General features: G+C 41.9%; 1 protein-coding gene across 1 annotated transcript in view; it reads left to right on the plus strand.

Moving 5' to 3' along the window:
• The window catches only part of FER1L6 (fer-1-like family member 6), a 79,643-nt gene that overhangs the window by 20,352 nt on the left and 39,419 nt on the right, over nt 1-19,872 (plus strand). Inside the window, exons 2-13 of the mRNA XM_014965179.1 lie at nt 1,712-1,794; nt 4,871-4,997; nt 5,633-5,687; nt 5,782-5,913; nt 6,620-6,682; nt 8,309-8,387; nt 9,913-10,069; nt 11,210-11,396; nt 13,015-13,207; nt 14,190-14,539; nt 17,705-17,813; nt 19,319-19,499. Coding sequence (XP_014820665.1) covers nt 1,712-1,794; nt 4,871-4,997; nt 5,633-5,687; nt 5,782-5,913; nt 6,620-6,682; nt 8,309-8,387; nt 9,913-10,069; nt 11,210-11,396; nt 13,015-13,207; nt 14,190-14,539; nt 17,705-17,813; nt 19,319-19,499 — 1,716 coding nt within the window. The remainder of the gene's footprint in view (nt 1-1,711; nt 1,795-4,870; nt 4,998-5,632; nt 5,688-5,781; nt 5,914-6,619; nt 6,683-8,308; nt 8,388-9,912; nt 10,070-11,209; nt 11,397-13,014; nt 13,208-14,189; nt 14,540-17,704; nt 17,814-19,318; nt 19,500-19,872) is intronic.

The raw sequence follows: 19,872 nt of genomic DNA on the forward strand, positions 1-19,872 counted from the left end.
GTCCTCTGATGATAGTGGAAAAATATTAATGTTTATCGCTGCCTGCCTGTGCTTTCAGTACCTGAAAAAATGTTGCCATTATGCTAAATCCTGTGTGTTTCCACTCTCACTGCCTGGTTGGTTTGTCAGTAGAGTTAATAGCTCAAAATTCTTGAGCAGCATAAGTTGTTTCTCTGTCTGAAATATGTGGCATATTTGTTTCTTCGGAAAAACTCTAATACGAAATCATGCCCACAGAGAGCTCCTCTTGAACCAATGTGACTAATAATTAGGAAAATAGTACAGAGTGGTATACTAATAATAGTGAAGTTCCAGGTGGGTTGAAATCCTCTACTGTTTGAAAATTTGCATGGGATTTAGTGAATGTTTCAGCTCTCAATGTGAGATTTAAAGATTATATGTATATTTTCAAAATATAAAAGCAAGTAATTTCAGCATTTCAAAATGAAATGTTTTGGATATGCTGAAATGTTTTTCTTGACATTTCAAATTGAAAAGGACCAAATTGCCTGCAAACAGAACCACATATTTCAGTACTATATAATATGAGATCAGAACTATGTCCATTTCAGCAAACAGGTAAGATCTGCAACAGTAAGATTTACATTTTGACCATCAAATAAAGTGAATAGTTTGCAATGACTTTGGATTTCTGATTATAAGTCAGATTGGTCTGGTTAATTCAAAATTCTAAGTCCACAGGCTTTTACTTAATGAAAATAGCCTCTCAAACCTGGTTTGGTTCTACTGATTTCTTTTCTCATTTTTCTTTTTTGTTTCAGTTCAGGCATTCAAAGCCAAGAGTCCATTATTGCCCACCCCTGCCCCTAGAACTGTCCAGTTTACCATTAAGGAAGAACTTCTGTGTATATTTCTTACATTATTGTTACTGTTTTGCTATACATATATTCGCAGCAGCATAGAAGTGCAGAGTCTAAGGGTCATTATTAAGCACTGGTTCAAGCCTCCAGAAACCTTCAGAAACATGGAAAAATTAAACTGCACACTTCAGTGCTCAGGAATTTGATTTCCACTCCCCATCCCCCTCTCGAATGATGAATCATGGGGCTTAAAAACACGCACTTTGTAAAAAGAAGAAAAGACAAGAAGACCATGAAGATAAACAAAAACCAGCCAGTCCTTTCCCAAAGTGTAAGGCATTTGCAAGCCAGACAGCTGCTTCCCCCTTTCTCCAAAATCTTGAGTTGAAAGGGGCTTTCTGGGCACAGCTTTAACACAGAAAATGCTGTCTCTCTTCCTTGTTGCTGAGAACAGATGCTGTGCTGACCCTGCTCAGGGACAAGGGAGGGGGAAACTGCATCTTCTTCCCATAACTTTCCTCCTCTGCGGCATCAGCTCCTGCCTCTGCTCTGGGGTGTGAAGCTGGAGCAGTAGGTTCAGGTGTGAGCTGGAAACTGTTGAAGTTATTAGCCTTGTACTCATACACTGTTTGGTGCTTGCAAAATGCCAGAACAGCATCAGTGTCCTATTGCAGGACCAATACTCCTGGACCACAACAAAATAAACAAAATTAGATGAAGCATAAACCCAGGGCTTTCTCTTGTTTGCTTTCAGTAAAAGGAAAAGCAGAATATAATGATCTCACTTGGAAATCAAACTCCCTCTTACCACTCCTTGAGTTAAATTAGAGTCCAGCACAGAAAAGAGCTTGAAGATACTGCACTGATCACTTTTTTTTTAACTTTTTCAGAAAGGGGCTGTTTGCTGGCATGAAGCTGAAGAAGAAGAAAAAAGGCGAGAAAGGGTTGACTATTGCAAACAAAGATGCACTGGGTAAGGCCTCATAAATCAATACTGCAACTGGGAGGAGCAGGTGGGGAATTATATTCCAACAAATTTCATGTGAACTCATTTAAACCATGTCTTAGGGCTTAGTATTGATAAAATGGGCAGTAAACTCCATATCACTCCCAAGTAAACAGAAAGCTAGTTCTTTTTGCATTAACTCTTTCATTAAGCCCACCTTCAGATCCTGTGAGTTCAGACTGCTGTATCTGGTAGAGTAAAACCAAAATGTCAGCTGGACTCACCATAGAGAAACCAATTTTTGAAAGTTTTTTTTTCTCCTATATAGATAATTCATTACAGGTGTGTCATTCCTCCAGATCTGGTTCTTTTAGAAACCATAAGAACATAACCTGAGTGGGTTCTGATGTTGGATGGGGTGGCTTAATAAAGTAGGGAGCTTTATTTAGCAGCAATTCTCCTCTTAAAAGTGCAGCAGTTGTTTTATTTTATTTTATTTTTTATTTTTAATTTTTAATAATTATTTTTTATTTTTAACAGAGGTGGATACATGCATTAGACATGCTGAGTTTCCTATTTCTTTCCTTTAACACACCACTGGTTTCCAAGCAAAGGATACATTCCCCTGCATATCCTACCACTGTCATTTTTCTCCTATCACCACTGCCCTACCATTCACCAAAACCTGTAGTTCAGCCACAACAAAGTCTTCACCTTCTGTAGCTTTATTTTGCAGTCTCATGCCTCAAATTTTATGGAACTTTTAAAAGATGGACTACTATGTATTTAGTGCAGGCCTTGAATTACAGTGTTGTAATAAACCAGCCATATGTGTCTTGACTCCCCATTGGGCAGAAACACTAATAAATATTTTGTGCCATAAGCATCATTTAGATAAAGGGCACTACTTTTCAAAACCTTCTCCTCTGGCCCTTACAGGAAGGGGCTTAGGCTTTTGGAGAAGAGAAAACTAAAGACCATTAAACTTCTTACTAGTTACAGATATGTTGGAGTTTACTTACATTGTGCTTCATGCTATACAAGATACGCTATACTGTAGTTTACTTTAGTCTTCCAGGTGAACATGCAGATCTCTGTTTATTTCAAATTATTGTGTTAGAACCATTGGATAGATTGGGATCCTTATGCTGCATCTTCATCTATTTCATTAGCATCTGTGTTGCTGAAGAGTCTGAACTAGCAAAGATAGAGCAATCACGAGTTTTCTCTTGCCTTGATTAGGAATTGGACTTAGAAGATTTATTGGAGATTGTAGGGGAACGTTGTCATTCACTGAACCATTTGCGTTTTCTGTCACTGAATCCATACAGGGGAATAATTCCTGCTGATCAGTTAAGCACAACATACATATAGTTATTGAGGGGAGGAAGGATAGCAATTCAGACATTAGAATGTCAGGAAAATGGAGCTGTAAAGGGAAAGAAGCATTGCAAGGAGTTTACATCTCAATAGAAACAACATGGAACTTACAGACAGTGGTGAAAACAGGGCGTCACACTGACACATGCCTGTCCCCAGCTGGGATGAAGCTTTATCTGCTTTAGCCTCAGAGCAAACAATACTACAAGCCCATAATCAAACAGCAAACAGCTCTAGAGTAAATAGGATATGGAGGGTAGTCATGGGAACTTGGTGCTACAGATGCAAAACGGCAGACAGATGCCTTTACCTCAAGGGCTGAAAATCAGGCTGTGCCTACACAAATACAGAGACCAGTTCACCTTCCCTGTTCTAGGGAGGCTGGGCAAGAAAAGCAGTCAGGGAGCTTATGTGTTATATGAGATTGCTAGTGGAGGAGCCTTCACTAAACGTATGTTATATGAGATTGCTCATGGGGGAGCCCTCATGGAGCTGGTTCATGCCTGGCTGCCTTTTAACACATACCAAAGTTGTATCTGTCTGTACCTGTCTGTTGGTTTGCCTCAGACTAGGGTCTTGCGTAAGCCAGCCAAAAAAGGAACATTCAGATCTGATGAGAGCTATCCAAGTGAGTTTTACTGTACAACGGTTGTTCCTTTGCTACCATCACTAGTTCCTAGACACCGCTCAAGCAAGCATACTGTGGCAAAGAGACAAGGAAGCATTGCTACAACCCTTTGTCTAGTTTTGTAGTGGGAGCACACTGCTGTAGAGTACTTGCAGAAAAGGCACTTGGATGTTTCATTTGATGCAAGGTCATCCGTAAGGTCACGTAAGCTCCTGGATATTTCTGGGCAAGTCATCTTTACTGTGGTGGGTACCCCTTGACAGCTTTTAGACCAGAAATAACTCATGTCCTGAACATTTCTTGCTTATAAATATAATTATTGGAATGAACTACAGGCACAAACATTTCAAACTTTCACCTAAAACACACAGCTCCCTTCCCAAGGCAGATGTTGAACACAGACATGCTCAGCAAGGGGCAGAAATGCAGAGCAGTGTGGGAAGAGCTTCTCTGGCCAAATGCAGATGCGTACTTTGGAGCTACTTGCAGAGATTCTCCTTATGGTCAGGAAGAAAAGGAAACGCTTCTGGAAGTGATTTGTCTCATCTGACTATAACTGTCTACAAAAGAACCCACGAATCATGCTCTTCAGCTCCCTTTTTCTGTCCTTGATCTTCCAACTCATCATCTCTGCAAAGAGGAAAGGTGGGAAATGACTTTTAAGCTAGGCTCAGCTTTGGTCACTTGGAAGGGACCGAAGTGTGTCAGATTGTTATGACAAACCATGGAAGGCAGATGCACTGATGCTAAATAATACATGCAAAACCTGGCAATAATCTGTCCCACTATTTTTCTAGCAGGTGAGAGATGGGGCAGTCAGATGCGGTTAGTGAGCATGTGCCTGTTGTGGGTGCACATGGGGTGAAGAGATTGGCCACAGCCCCAATTTATATGGTATATGATTTTGCACAGGAGGAGAGCTGCTGTTGTACTCAATGCTGCTCAATACAAACCACTACTGTATCTCTAATTGTGATACCCAAATAAACAAAATATTCAATTCATGATGATGAATTCACTGATCTGCTCCAAATTAGCTTTTTGCTAGTAGAAATCAGAGGAGGGTTTTACTTTTTTGATTGTTTTCTTCATCAGGTGATCATGATGAAAGTACAAATCTTCACCACGAGACTCTCGGAAGACAAGAAGAGGGAGAGGAAGACCTAATGAGTATCAGTGAACTGTCCAATGTTTTTGGATCCTTAAGCCCAAAGAGGAAAAGGTACTCCTTGGTGTACTATACCTAACGTCCCCCAAAACACCTTTTCCATCCTTCTTAGGAATGGCATTGCCCTAGGACAATGCACCTGCTGACAGAAAATCCATTTGCTGACAGCAGCAATCCCTTTACTCCTGCTTTCCCACATGACAGGGTAGGATGTACTTGACAGCAAAATATTATCAGCTCAAGACAGATTGTTGCCAGATGCCATCCAGTGCAGGGAGAGATTGAAATGGATGCTGAGAGTGTCTCAGCTGTGCTAATGAACTCTGCTAATGAAAATGAACCAAAGGGGACAGCAATCTCCACAGCAAAGAGCTTGTGTAGTTGTTTTTTTCATACAGGGGGAAGAACGGAGTTATGTTTGATGGGATCAACAAATGAAATCATTCCCATGCATGGCAGGTAGCTGCACTGGTCTGTGTGATTACAAAACATTTGCCTTTTACCAAGAAAATGAGAAATACAGAGGTGGTCTCTGCTGATGAAATCAAGCAGAATCACAGTTCACAACAAAGCTACCTGCCATAAACAACGCTTGCATTGTAACGAGAAGTCTTTCCAACATGTGTTCAAGTACCTTGTACAAGCTCTTGCCTAGAGATGCCTAATGACCTGTTTTGTTATTTAAACAGGGCAAAGCTGGTGACCAGGATTCATGAAGAGGAGATGAAATCCCAGAACTACCAGGTGAGCTGGGGGTGACAGCCTTTATGCACTGTGAAATCCCTGGGCAGGATGGACCTGAGCCCAGGAGTGAGAGTGGTGTCCTTGTACCCCACAGATTGCCATCACCATCATTGAGGCCAGGCAGCTGGTGGGTGAGAACATCGACCCTGTGGTGATCATCGAGATAGGTGATGAGAAGAAGCAAACATCAGTAAAGGAAGGCACAAATGCCCCTTTCTACAATGAGGTAGGTGCTTTCTCTTGAAGAAGGCACTTTCTTCAATGGCTCTGGGTGGTCTCCACCACTTGGTAGCTTAAAAGGGGATGAATTAAGTTTGCACCACCTGCATGTCTGAGCAGGGAGGTCTGTCCAGGAGCTGTTTGAGTTTTAAGCTTGGCCAAGCACCAGCAATAGCTCCCTTGGGTTTAGCTTGCTCTTTCTTTTCTCAATCTCTACCCATCCTGTTTTCCACCCTTTCCACTGCATTCTACCCTACCACCACTACCTCTGTCCTTTCAAATGATATATTTGGGAGCTTTGTCTAAACTGCCCCCCAATCTCCCTTTTCTACCATTTCACTCTTTCAGCCTTTCCTTGACATGTGTTTGTCCCAGCTGGTGACAAATAAGAATAAAACAACTCCGTAAAACAGCTTTGGATTTCCTTGTACCTGCTGTCCCTTTTGACAATACCCTCTGATGTGGCATGAAGGCCACGGGCATTTGCAAAGGGCAGTGCTGGGCATCCATGCAAGGAGGAGAGCAGAAAACAGGTCTGGGCCACAGCAGCCATGAACCACAGAGCAATGAAAAGGTGTCCACCACCACATCCCCAGCACCCCCAGTATCTCACCAGGACTCTGTGCAGTAACCCAAAGAGCTAAACCATGCTGCTAATGGGGCTGCCTACCAGCACAAGGGCGATTCTGATCTGCTGTCCCCTTTTCCCACAGTACTTTGTGTTTGATTTCGTTGGACCACAGGTGTTCCTGTTTGACAAAATAATCAACATCTCTGTAAGTACCTAGCAAAGTTTAGCACAGTAACTAACAACCATTTTTGTCTGTGTCACTTTGGCTCTAAATGATTCTTCTTAATCTAACTAAAGTTATGGCCTCTATATTTGTTTCTGTCTTGGTTAGTATCAGCACAATAGTACTACACTACACTATTGAGGCACCAACTCTTGTGAGCTACTGCTGCTTGGGAATGTATAGCTATTTTTCTTCAAGATACAGCCAGTCTTTCCAATCTCACATTCTTTTGATAAGGATTCTATATATCCAGTGGCAGACAGGAAAGTGCCAACTTTCTGGCTGTGTGGAAATGTGTCACCATAACCTGCTGTAAATCTATATGGTTTCATCAGGCTCAGCAAACTTATTTGATTTATAGCTGGGGAAGGTGTAACACTAAGAAACTAAAAGTCTTCTAGATGAAAATTTCTTATTTTTTTTTTCTAAAAAAAACCACCCAACAAACTAACCCAGTGCAATGCTCATATATGCTACTGAAAACAGAGATCCATTACCTTGCAGCATGTTTTTGGAGAATGCAATATATCAGGGGAATAAAAACAAATAGAGGAAATATGTGTGCTGGGAGTGAAGGAACCTCTGGGGGATAGAAAGTTTCACAGCATTTGCTTAGCATGAATCTCACTTAAGGAGAAACAAAGATTGGCAACCTCCATTATCAGCTGTCATTCATGCACTGAATTTGATTAACCTGTGAAAAAAAATTCATCTGCATATAGAAGTTCAAGGAAAACAAAAAGGATTTCAAACTTTTAAGCTATTCTGAAAGTAGGTGAGACACGTTTTTGGAGAAATACAGTTCTAGAGCAATTTTTCCCTTTGAAGATGTTGCTAGCCTCTGCCTTGACTGTGAAGTGAAGCACATGCATGTTTTTGAAAACTAGACACAGAAGCACATAGATCCAGGAGGCATGACAAAGGAAAATTATTAATTAAATTTGAATTGAATTGAATTAAATTAAATTCATTACTTGGCAGGAAGGATAAGGGGACAGACTCACTCTCACACGGGCCTGCTTGCTATCTCATTTACATCTATATCACTTCTCTGATTTCATTAATATTGGGGGGGATAAATCAGAATTGAGTCTCTTGGTTCATGTGCACATTGAAATGTTGCAAAGGAACAGTTTAATTCTTTCTCCTCTGGGTGTACTCAGTTCTTATGGCAATTCAGCTATTGCACAGAAAGTGATATGATTTATGCAGCTTCATGTGAAACCAGTTATGCCCCATGTGTTTATATTCATTATGATTTATTTAAAACTGCCAGGATAAGTAATATAACTGCATCTGCTCTGAAGACACATCCATCTGATTCCTGCTCTATATAATCCTGGGACCTGGGATGAACCTGTGTGATTCCACTTGGATGGAATATAGAAACTGATATAGATTGGTTTCTAAATTGGCACAATATTGGGTAAAGAACAGATTTCAAATGCTTGCTGAATCTGCTGTGGCTATGGACACCCAGTTTTGGGTGGTGCTGTATGTCGCTGCTTATTACCTCTGAACCAATTGTGATCTTTGTTGGGATTGCTCTTTCTTATGCTGATTGGGAAGAGAGAGAGTGACATTCTTTAACTGGCCTTTTTCTAACAGGTTATGCACCATAAACTGATTGGGAGCATGCTGATAGGCTCCTTTAAAGTAGATCTGGGGACAGTGTATAGTCAGCCAGGTAAGTGGTGCATTTTCTTCCCTTTTTGTGTGTTAAATAAGATGTGAGGAAGGGAGGCAAGGTGAGGCAAGGAGAGGAGAGGTATGATGCTTTTCCACTTAGATGCTTGTGGCTTATGCCAAGGGAGAAACTTAACAAGGTTTTGGAAGGGTTGTTTTTCTATTTGGAAACCAGAGCACCAGTCAAATTTTTGGAAAAAAGTTCAATGCTGAAAATACCTAGACAATATGCCCATTGGTGGGAAGCACTTATCAAGGATGGCTTTTCTTTAGCTGGTCAGAGTGGGCAATTCAGTGATCTACAAAACCCAACTTCACCCATTCATTATGGAACATCCAAAGCTCTGCTGCATGCGTTGGGGTAGGAGAGATGGAGGGAGGGAGGGAGAGCAGAGTGGAACATGAGAGGAGCAATGGGGAGAGCATGAGACAAGAGGAGAAGCAGACCATAATGGGAGAGAGAAGAAGGAGATGACATAGAAGTGACCATGGGTCCACTTGATCTGCCATCCTCAGAGCTGTCCAGTGCTTTCTAAAATCAGAAGTGAAGAAAGCCTACCTTTTTTTTGGCCTGTTTTTACAACCAACCACAAAACATGTATCTTTCTGTCTTCCATAATTACTCAAGGACCTGATTTCTTCTCAGTCTTTGGGAATAAACATATTTAGGCCACTTGCTATAGATGTTACCTTGTTATGACAAAAGCGTAGGGTCATTCAGGCCGTCCTGTCTTCAGGGCTCCTCCAAGTGTCAGTAGAGAGAAATTGCCTGACTGAAGCGAGCAGTCTATGTCTGTACTCAGACTGTGTTAGTGTCTGAATCTTGCCCTGTATGTCCTGCTCACACTTTTAAAGGACGGTGGTGTCTGAGGGTTGATCTTGAGCTCATAACCCTTGTACACTCCGGTCTCTCCCTCCCACTCCTTTAACACCCAAGGTGATGGCCAAGGACTTAATGTAAGGTTTTAGGACCTTGCTTGAGAATCAGAGCTGAAGCAAGGGCTGTTGTAGGTGAATTTTCTTGTTTGTTTTCCCACTGAAAAGATGGGGCTGGATCTTCTGGCTGCTGCTCCTTCCCCTGATGGCCATCCACTGTCCTTCCTCCCTTTCTCAGCTGGCTGCCAGTGTTACACCTGGCCACAGCTCCCAGCAAGGGATTTGTTGCCAGAGAGTTCTGAGACCTTAAGACAGTTCTCATAAAAAATTTGGCCTTTCCTTATAAAACCTCAGCCTTAATTTAGATGCTGAAATCTCATCCAAACTTCCACTGGTCTTTAGTCACTGATCTTAGTAACCGTTGATGAAAATGAGCTTGTTCCTGATGAGCTCTAGATCAATCCTTTATTTGCCTTTTGATCTCACAACATCTTGGATCCTCAAGATGTGCCTGGTAAAAACGTGTACTTCAGCGTGATCCTCCTGAAAGCACAAATGTTGTTTGCAGTGCCCTTTCTGGAGGTGGAAAGGAGAAATATTTGCACTGTTTTCATCCTATATTTGGGTGTTTAAATTTGTCCATCTTACAGGTCATCAATTTTGTGACAAGTGGGCGCTTCTCACAGACCCTGCTGATATTAGGACAGGAGCCAAGGGATATCTGAAGTGTGACATCAGTGTGACTGGGAAAGGTGATGCAATGCAAGCTACACAGAAGACAGCTGATACTGAGGAGCAGATTGAAAAGTACTAAAATAATTTCCTTTTTTTCTGCTTTCTTCTTTACTAAATACATCAAGAGTCTTCTGCCCTCCTTTCAGTCCTTTCCTTGCTAACTTGGGGTTAGTAGCAGGATAGCATTGGGGTTAATAGCAGAACCTGGCTGTTCCGATGTGTTCAAAGAGAGTTTTTACAATTCTCTCAACTAAATTGAAGGGCATGTTAGGGTCACTTTTCAGCAGCTGATAGAGTTGACCATGTCCCGTGACTAAGTGCCAGATTATCCCTGACAGAAGGTTCATTGATCCAAAACCAGTTAAATATTTCTGAAAAGCAGTGAAGAAGGAAAAATATGAGGAAAAGCTCTTCCTTCTCCTCTGTCAGATGCGTGTGCATGGATATTTTCCATATCCTTAGATAAACTCAAGCCCATTAGTATTCTTCTTATAAAATACAGAAGTTCAAAGTAGTAAAGTATGTTGCCAGCATACTCCATGGAGAGTCACCAAGATGATGGAGGGCTGGAGCAGATGGTCTGCAGGGAAAGGTGTGTGTGAGGTGTGTGTGTGCATGTGTGTCTGTGTGTGGCAGGAGTGTGTGTGCAATTTGTTTCTTGAACCTTAAGAAAAGCAGGTTAAGAGGCATCCTACATGAAGAGGATGGAGTGAGACTCTTCCCAGAGGAATACAGTAGGATAAGAGGCTTTGGATGCTGGTTAGATCAGAACAGATACAAGAGATATTTTTTTATCATTAAGGTGCTCAAATGTAACAGGAGCCTAGAGAGAGTGGGAATCTCCATACTTGGAGATATTCAGAATTTACTGGACAAGGTCCTGAGCAACCTGATCTAACTGGACCTGGTTCTGTATCACATAAACAAGTTTGCTGAGTGATGCTGTACTGCTGAGTAATGCTGATGTGTCCCTTTCCATGGCAGGGGTTTGGATCTAGATGATCTTTAAGGGTCATTCCAACTCTAACCATTCCATGATTCTATGATTTTCTCATGGTAACCAGAAAATGTTTTGGTTTAGATTCAGAAGCAAATTCATATGCCTTTCTGTGTTTTCTCAGGATGCAAGCTAACTCGAGATTTTCTTGGAAAAAATATCACTTTGTTGTCTGAGTTTTCAATTTAAAAGAAATGGCTTCCTTTTTCTTTCAGGAACCTCTTGATCCCCAAAGGTTTTCCATCTGAAAGACCATGGGCCAGATTTTATGTGAGAATTTACAAAGCAGAGGGACTTCCGAAGATGAACTCTAGCATCATGGCCAATGTCACCAAAGCATTCATAGGCGATAGTAAGGACCTTGTGGATCCCTATGTGGTGGTCATGTTTGCAGGTCAAATGGTAATTGGGATCCTCTTGGTCACAAATGTAGGCCTTCTTTCCTATTAGCTGTGCTACAGGCAGGGCGTTATGCTGATGTCCTTTAACTTCTAGTTATATAAATTAAGTAAAACACATATTACAGTCATGAGAAATAAATTTTTCAGTTCTTAAATTATGCAGGAAGAAAGTGATGGAAACACTTCATGCCAGCAGATCTAATACCAGCCTCACAGCAGTAGGTTAAAGTCAGGCAGCAGGAGGGGAAAGAGAATTCTGTAGATCTGTTACTAAAACATCAAATTACAAGACAGTGAATTACCCAGTGTGGTTTTAGGCAGGTGATATGTTCTGGTCTCCCTCAAGTGAAAAAAAGGAAGCAGGGCTGAACTTGGTGAAGATGGTCCAATCTTTAGGATTTTAGGGCTGTGTATCAACTTCTGAATTGCTCTGCTGTAATTTCCTCACAGCTTTTCTGTGGGAAACAGAAGAAGAAATATTTGAGTAGACTCTGTCTCAGTGTTGCCTGGTTTCATTGCTCCTGGAATTCCTTCAACATGAAAGATGGTGCTACAGATTGCTGCTGTGAGGGACCTTCTGACTTTGATGGAAGAGGAGTGCAAAGGAGGTCCAGGGGCCTGGTTCCTCTGGGGTGCACCCATTAAACACCGTGTCAGGGAGCTTGTCTTAAGTACTGGTGTAAATAAGGAAAAAAACAAACTGGAAATTATTTTCAGCCAGCAATGCTTTCTGTGTGCAAGGAAGCCTTAGGTAGAACTCCAGTGAAAACTTTATGGACCTTTCAGCCACTGGAATGAAGGCCTTGGTGCTGATTTGGATACCAGAAAGAAATTCTTTACTGTGAGGGTGGTGAGATGCTGGAACAAGTTGCGGATAGAAGTTGTGGATACTCCATTCCTGGAAGTGTTCAAGGCCAGACTGGATGGGGCTTTGAGCAACCTGGTCTAGTGGGAGGTGTCCCTGCTCATGGCAGGGGGGTTGGAACTGGATGATCTCTAAGGTCCCTTCCAACTCCAACCATTCTATGATTCTATGAGAGCAGAAGGCCTGCCACAGCCTGTGGCTGCACGGACTGTGATACGGTCATGCCGTCTCCTTCAGGCGAGAGGGGATAGCTGTGGTCTCTACATCCCTAGCACACAGGCATATGCCCAGAATGCGATCCATGGTAATCATATTTTATGCTAGATAAATTGCCTCATTTAAGGTAATTCCATTGGTACATGCAGCCTGGCAGCTGTAATGAATTTCATCTTTTATGAGACAAACTGCACTGCATTACTACTACCCTGGTATTTCAAAAGCCATTTGAAGATGTGCAGTTTGTAGCAGAAATGCCAAAGTCTTGCTTCACAGATATGTTTTGTGCATAAGGGCCCTGAAGAATTAGATCTTATTTCAGGCTCTGTTGTGTGCAGGTGAGAATTCTTCAGCTATAATGTGGTCTTTTATTAGATGTGGAGGGGAAAATAAACAAGCTAATAGAAAAGCTGAAGTACTTTCATGATAGGATATTTGTGCTTTAGAAATGATGGGAAAGTACAATTTGTGCTATACTTATTGCCATTCTCCAGAGTCTGACCCCTCTGGAGTTAAATTTGCTGGACTTTCATTTCAGGGTCGGACAACAGTGCAAAAGAACTGTGCAGATCCAGTATGGCACGAACAGATTATCTTCAAGGAAATGTTCCCTCCACTCTGCCGAAGAGTCAAAATCCAGGTCTGGGATGAAGGCAGCGTGAATGATGTGGCCTTAGCCACCCACTTCATAGACTTGAAGAAAATATCTAATGAACAAGATGGTGACAAAGGTAAAGGGGAAAATATCTGTTCCAGAATATGACCTTGAGGTAAAATCTACTTGCTTGGGATCTGGGCACTGGCTAATCCCATTTTAGGAATGCCTAGAGCTCAAGTGAATGTCCATAGTTTTTGTTGGTTCTGAGAGACCTTTTCTTGCTTAATTTGAAGTTATATTGCATTGTGCTCAGTGCATGGTGGTCTTCCACTGCCTTTCTCGTTACAGGGCTGCTACATAGTTTGGCACCTTCTTTCTGTACTGGTTACTGTCTGGCAATGAAAGCACAAAGTGCAAATCACAGGCAGAGCAGGCTTGTGTTTCTGATCTACCCAGTAAGAGCAAAGATTCTAGGGAGGGTGCTATCACAGATTAAGGACGTACCATGGACTAGTGTGTTTGTCCTCACATATGTGAGGTAAAGCTCACTATCTGGAGTCTTTTCACTGATGCTTGAGCCTAGTTGTATATCTTTATTTATGCTGTGTAATTGAAGTGTGGAACATATTTAACTGTCACAGCTCAGCAAAGGCACAGTAACTCCTTAAACTTGGCAATTCAAATGTGGATTTGAGTCCTTAATCAGAAAATAAAAGATAAATCATATAAGGTAAGTAGTGGCATGGGCTTGGGAACAGTTTGGGCAAGGTAAAAAGGCCTCCATTCCTCTCCCACCATGTCCCAGCCCTCAGTCTATGGGAGCAAGCTCATTTTTTGAAGAGGTGCAACAGGCCTCATACCCCAGCCCATGCGGTATGAACATCTGAGAAAGAGCTCCATACCAGCAAAGTCGCTGGTTGGGTGTTGGCAGAGGCTCCTTAGTGCCTAAGAATTGTCCTACAAAACAGTGCTTTATGTGAGGTAGTCCCCAGCTGCATAGAAATGGGTCCAGGTTTGGCTTTTGTTGTGCAAGAGGGCAAGACTTCTTGGAGCAGACAGTGAGGAGAGCATGCTAACACCTAACAGAAATGCCAAAAAATGTTCTTTATCTGCAGGTTTTTTGCCTACGTTTGGTCCTGCCTGGATCAATCTCTATGGCTCACCCAGGAACCACAGCCTCATCGATGACTACCAGGAGCTTAATGAAGGTTTTGGAGAAGGAGTCTCCTTCAGAGGACGTCTCTTCATTGAGATTGCTGTGGAGATACTTTCAGGAGGAGCCCGTGAACTGAAGCTTTCAAGTATTATCAAGGATATCAAATCGTCATCCAAAGATAAAGACTTCAAAGCACCCAAAGGAAAAGACAAAACTGAGAAAGCTGGAGAGGATCGAAAGTCAGCTTCTCCTTCAGATAAAATGAATTCAACTGAAGTGGAAGTTGAGCCATTTGATGTGCCTTTAGAGGTCAGTATGATATTAAGAGATTGATTGACGCATGTCACTAAACCTCCAAGAACAGCACTGATGTTTGTGTTTAGGTTGAGGCTATGCAATATGTTTTTTTTATATGCTCTCTACAGCTTCTCCATAGTCTTGGGGCCTTCCCATAATAACACAGCACAACTGTACCTGTAACTACTAAAAAAGATCTCAAGTAGGACTTGGTTTCCGTAAAACTTCACCTCCTGGCCTGTTGTCCCTTCTGCACCACCTGCACCCATGTGTTCCTCCTAGAAACTTATACAATGTAATGTATGCTGAATGACAGAGAGCCCATGGGGGCAGCTGGTAATTATAGAGTCTGATTTCCTCCATCCATTTGAGAAAATCAGTAGTTGTCAATTGAAGTCAGTAGGGAATCACTGAAGTAAAATTCATGGAAATGCAGAGAGATAGAACCTGGCCTGTTTTACTCTCCTCCTTTAACCCCACATTGTCAGTGTAGTTTTAGGTTGCTAATTGTTTTCAGAGAGGGGCTGGAAATCACGTGCTCAGCTTCAACCGATAGTACTGGTGTTATCTGATGTTACTTTCCCAACTCCACCTGTTGTAGGGGGTTACCCCACAGGAAGATCTGTGCTATGAAGCTTTGAGAAGACTTTGCAGTTGCAGCAGGGCTCAGGTGCTGAGCCAGTACTTGAGCTTTGATTCTCTGCTCCATCACATCACTGCCTGGGAGCAACACCACACTGGTGCATATGCAGGCTCTATTTTTTTTTTTTCAACCCAATAAATAGGAAGGAAAATAATCTTATAACCAATTTTCTTCCCCCTTCAGTATGTCATTGATCAAAATTTTGGCTTTTGTAGTGGGAGTCCCACCTCAGAGTTTATGGCACTCATGACTTTTATTAGATCTGATTCTTGGTCTTTTGGTTCCATCTCTACAAGTAAATAGGAGAGGATAAATTGTTCTTTGGTCTTGAGGCCTAGTCTTGACAAGTGCTCCTCCTTATCCTGTGCCCTGGCATGAGTGCTAGCTGGAACCGGTCAAGGACTGTGTTAGCAGAGCAATGGCAAGGGTGATCACAAACCAGTTGTGTGAACCTGTGCCCTGGTCTTGCTTTATACACTCATATAGTTGTAAATTACCCCTGTCTCTCAGTTCTTCTCTGAAGACTGTAATAGAGATGACATGAGAAGAAATTTATTTTCATATAAATTTTCCTTTATATGGAAGAAATCCATTCTTGTGAGTGGCTCAAACACTATACTCATAAGTGCTAAATACTCCTAAATACTCCAGGTAGAGGAACAAACCCTGCTGTAACACCAGTAAATATTAATAGTAGTAATAAGGATTTATTTCTGACTACTGTGCTTCAGTTTCAGACTGAGTAAAAGCCAACAATATAATACAGTGATGCTTGATATTCTTTTGTTTTTGACATTCAGCAATATTTCATGCTACAGTAGACACAGTAATTGTATTACAGTTCTCTGAAAGGAAAAGCAGGAACTAAAGACATTACAAATACGGCGAAAAATGTCTCATAGAGCCTCTGAGACAACAGAGGCAAATTACCCAGCCACACAGCACAACTTTATTGACCTGTTCCAGCAGCAAGAAGACATTAAACATTTGCAGTTTTCTTTCTTTATAATGGGAGACAGATGTGTGTGTCATAGTTTCTGAGTCTCGACTTTATTAGGCACCCTGTGCTCTGGGTTCATGCTGAAAATAATCAAGGCTCAGGGAAACTAAAGCTACTCTGGAGCTGCAATCTGTTTGTGGAGTTAGCTTTGATATGTGATGCTGCTAATCCTTTCACTGAAGACCTGTGCCCTTCTACTCTGTATAGCAGAGATTTTTCAAAATGAAGCAATCATGGGCTGTGTCAAAAGATGTTTCTGCTTTGCAAAAGTCAGGGAAACAAATATTCATATGCTGATGATGTTTTATTCATTGCCTCACTCTGTTGCAAAAGAAACTAGTACTGATCTTGCCTAAAGGACTTCAGTACACTAGTGTCCATGCTGTGAAATCAGTAGGGTTTGCATTGGAGCAATTGTGGCAGCCAGGGTGAGAGTTTGGGGAGAACTCAAAACAAAACACTTATCTCCTTTGAGTTTAGTTTTGGTTTGTGGCTAAGAACTTGTTTTGTTAATGAGCCAACAGCTCTAGAGGTATTAGCTAGCCGTCCTTGCATGAAAGTGTGTGCCAAGGACAGGCAGATGCTGGGGCTCCAATAGGTTTAAACAGAGCCAAACAGTGCCTTAAAACTCCACAAAAGGTCATTACACTTTTCAGGGTGTGCTGCTGCACCAAGACCCTTTGGTTCCTATGCTTTCAAATTCTATGAAAATCTGAAAACAGGGTGACTGGTTTCTTTGTTGTGACACCAGGGAAGGCAGAGAGCAGAGGACTGCACCCCCTGCAATGAGACCACCTTTGGGCATGTAGTTTAAAGCACAGCAGGATTTGAAAAAATGAAGCATTGGATGGTTTCAGCAGGATTTTGCACAGGACTGCCATCTAATAAAATGTGGATGCCAGAAATCTTTAAGTTTTACTGCCATCACTGAGAACTGAGTGTCCCTGAGCAAGATCAAAGTCTTGATGGTACAAACACAAGGGCAGTAGGTTAAAGCCATCCCTGGGGAGAGCAGAGCTGGGCGAGCACTTCCCTGCCTGGATGCGTTAGAGTGGCCCATTTACTGTTATAGTGCCAAGGAAGGCACTGTGCTGTATTTGCTACTAAATGACTTCTATCGGGATGGTGATATTTTCTTGCTTTTGCACTAAAAGGGCCCTTGAGCTGCCATAGATGTACAGTTTGAATGATGGTATAAAGACTATGCGAAGATATTGAAACCATTTGATAGTGACTGCTTGTGAGGCAGAGTATGAAGTGAGGGATAATTACTTTTATGTAATCAATTACGATATAACTGTGAAATGCCGACAAGACGAAAGTCACACAGATTTATTTCTTTTTCCAATCATATAAATTTCTCAGAGAAGAGGTATTACTTCTTCCTACAAATTGTGCCTCACTGACTACCTCAGATGGATAGATCTACAACAGTAACACAGCTGCTAGAGACTTACAAAGACTCCTCTGTGCTGTAAAAAAAGAGTAGAAGGTAAAATAAATGTCATTTTTCTGCCTCCTTCTTCCCCAATAGATATATGAAGAGAAATCTGAGGAATTCCTCCTCTTTGGGACATTTTTTGAAGCCACAATGATTGATAGGAAGGTTGGGGACAAGCCAATAACCTTTGAGGTTTCTGTTGGTAAGTGTATTAAGTTCTTCTCCAAAGCAGAGAGGGAGTCTCAGGAGCAAGGGGATGCTGCATGTTATTGACAGCTGTGTCTCAGGGCTCAGGAATCAGCTTCAGAGCAGGGCTTACCTGTTTGAATTAAACCCTGATCATCATTTCTCTGGGTAGCAGCCAAGCTGGGCATACTGATGCTGAGGTCTCTCTACTCCCAGACACCCTGTATCAATACAAATCCTCTCACCCAATACATACAGCGACTTACACGGTATTTAGCCTCCTGATCTCTTCAGAGACCCAACTCAAATAATTTACCCCAGGGTAGAGTTCATTCTGTGGTACCCATTGCAATTAGTCCCTGGCTGTGAGGGAGTCCCTTTGCAGGGAGGATCCATGTGGATCCTCTTGGCCAACTCCATTGACCTACATGTGGGTCTGTGAAGAAGAGAAAATGAAAGCATTTTCATGAACATTGAGTGGATATTTGCAAAGCAGAAGAAATTTCCCTTAAGAGAGAAGCTTGAATTAGTCTCATTTCCCTTGTAGGGGTTTGCTTATCTCTGTACTAGCCCCACTTAGAGTCCAAGTGCACAGTATCACCCTGGCAGTTCCCATCTTTGTGCTTGGGTTACCTGTGTGTGCTCAACTGTAAGGCTTTATATGCAGGGAGAGCTGTCTGTAACAAACAGGGCAATCAATGAGTGATATTGATTCCTGCTGGAACTTAGCAGTAAGCAGACCTGATAATGACAAGAAACTCATTTGTGTAGTTGGGTGAGAAATTATACTGATTCTGGTCAGAATTAATACTAAAGATGAATCTGGCCCTGAATTCTGGACATGAACTTTTACCAGCTATCTGTGCAGTTGAAATTTGGATCCAAATTTGGCAAATGGCCATTATTTGCATGAAAGGCTGAACCAAAAGTCCAGATCAGAATGTCATATGGAACAATTTAGCACATCCTTCTCCTGCAGGGTATGTTTTCTTCCTGTTTCTAATAAAATCTGTAATTACAAGTCTGATGGATGTACCTCTTTCCCAGTGCTGATAATGCACCTACTACACAAAATTTGCTTGTCTGAAAATGGGCTTTAGCACTTCTGAGATCATCCATATGTTGTAAAGAAGACATACATTTGCTATGTAAATCAAACACATATTGGGGTTCCTGCATCTAGAAATATCAACAGCAGTATTGTTTCTGCTTCTGAAATTCTTTAGCAAATGCAGAAGGTCCTGGGGATCAGCAACCATAGGATCACATCACTTAGTGGTGAGGGTAGTTTACTAGGCGTATATCACATAGGGCATGTAAGGAAGCATTGTCCTGGAGTCTGAAAAGTCATTGAGACCAATGTACTCTGTCAGGACCTTTATAAACTGTGGTATGGCCAGAACAAGTAATGAACAAGAAGGGACAAAGATTTTTCACTGGTATGACTGGTCTTTCTCTTTTTTTAAACCTTGTCCAAGTTTATCACCTCCAAGCTCTTCACTTGTAACTCTGTGTTTCTAGGTAACTTTGGAAATACTACTGATGGGGTATCAGCAGGAGCTGGAGGGAAAAAGAAGACACGTGATGGAGAAGCAGAAGAAAGCCTGTTGCAAGAGGGGGAGGATGAAATTTTTCGTGACCTTGGAGTATCTCTGATATCCACCACACCTCCTGAGAAGCCACTGATCACAGGTGGGAACAGGTGAGGATCTGAGTTTCAAAACCTTATCATGCAGGACTCTGGTTCCTATTTTATAACCCTCAGGACTCATTAATGAACCCCAGCAGCATGAAACAGGTTGTGTGGAAATGAGGCTTTCAAATCCTCAGTTGCATCTTTCACAACAGTAAATTTTCTAGGCTCAACTGAAGTGAGTGGGCTCTGAGCCATTTTATATTCACCTTCTCGTCTTGGCCTCATGGGCTCTGAACTTCTGGGGTTTCCAAAAGGACTACATTATAGCAACTATAGATTGGAAAGCTATAGGAAAGTGCAACTCCTTCAGTGCTATCCCTGGTTTAGGGGTAACATCCACCCAGTGACCAGCTCCAGAAACAGAATAACACATCAAAAA

This window comes from Calidris pugnax, unplaced genomic scaffold (genome assembly GCF_001431845.1).
Source record: "Calidris pugnax isolate Ruff unplaced genomic scaffold, ASM143184v1 scaffold41, whole genome shotgun sequence".
NCBI lineage: Eukaryota > Metazoa > Chordata > Aves > Charadriiformes > Scolopacidae > Calidris > Calidris pugnax.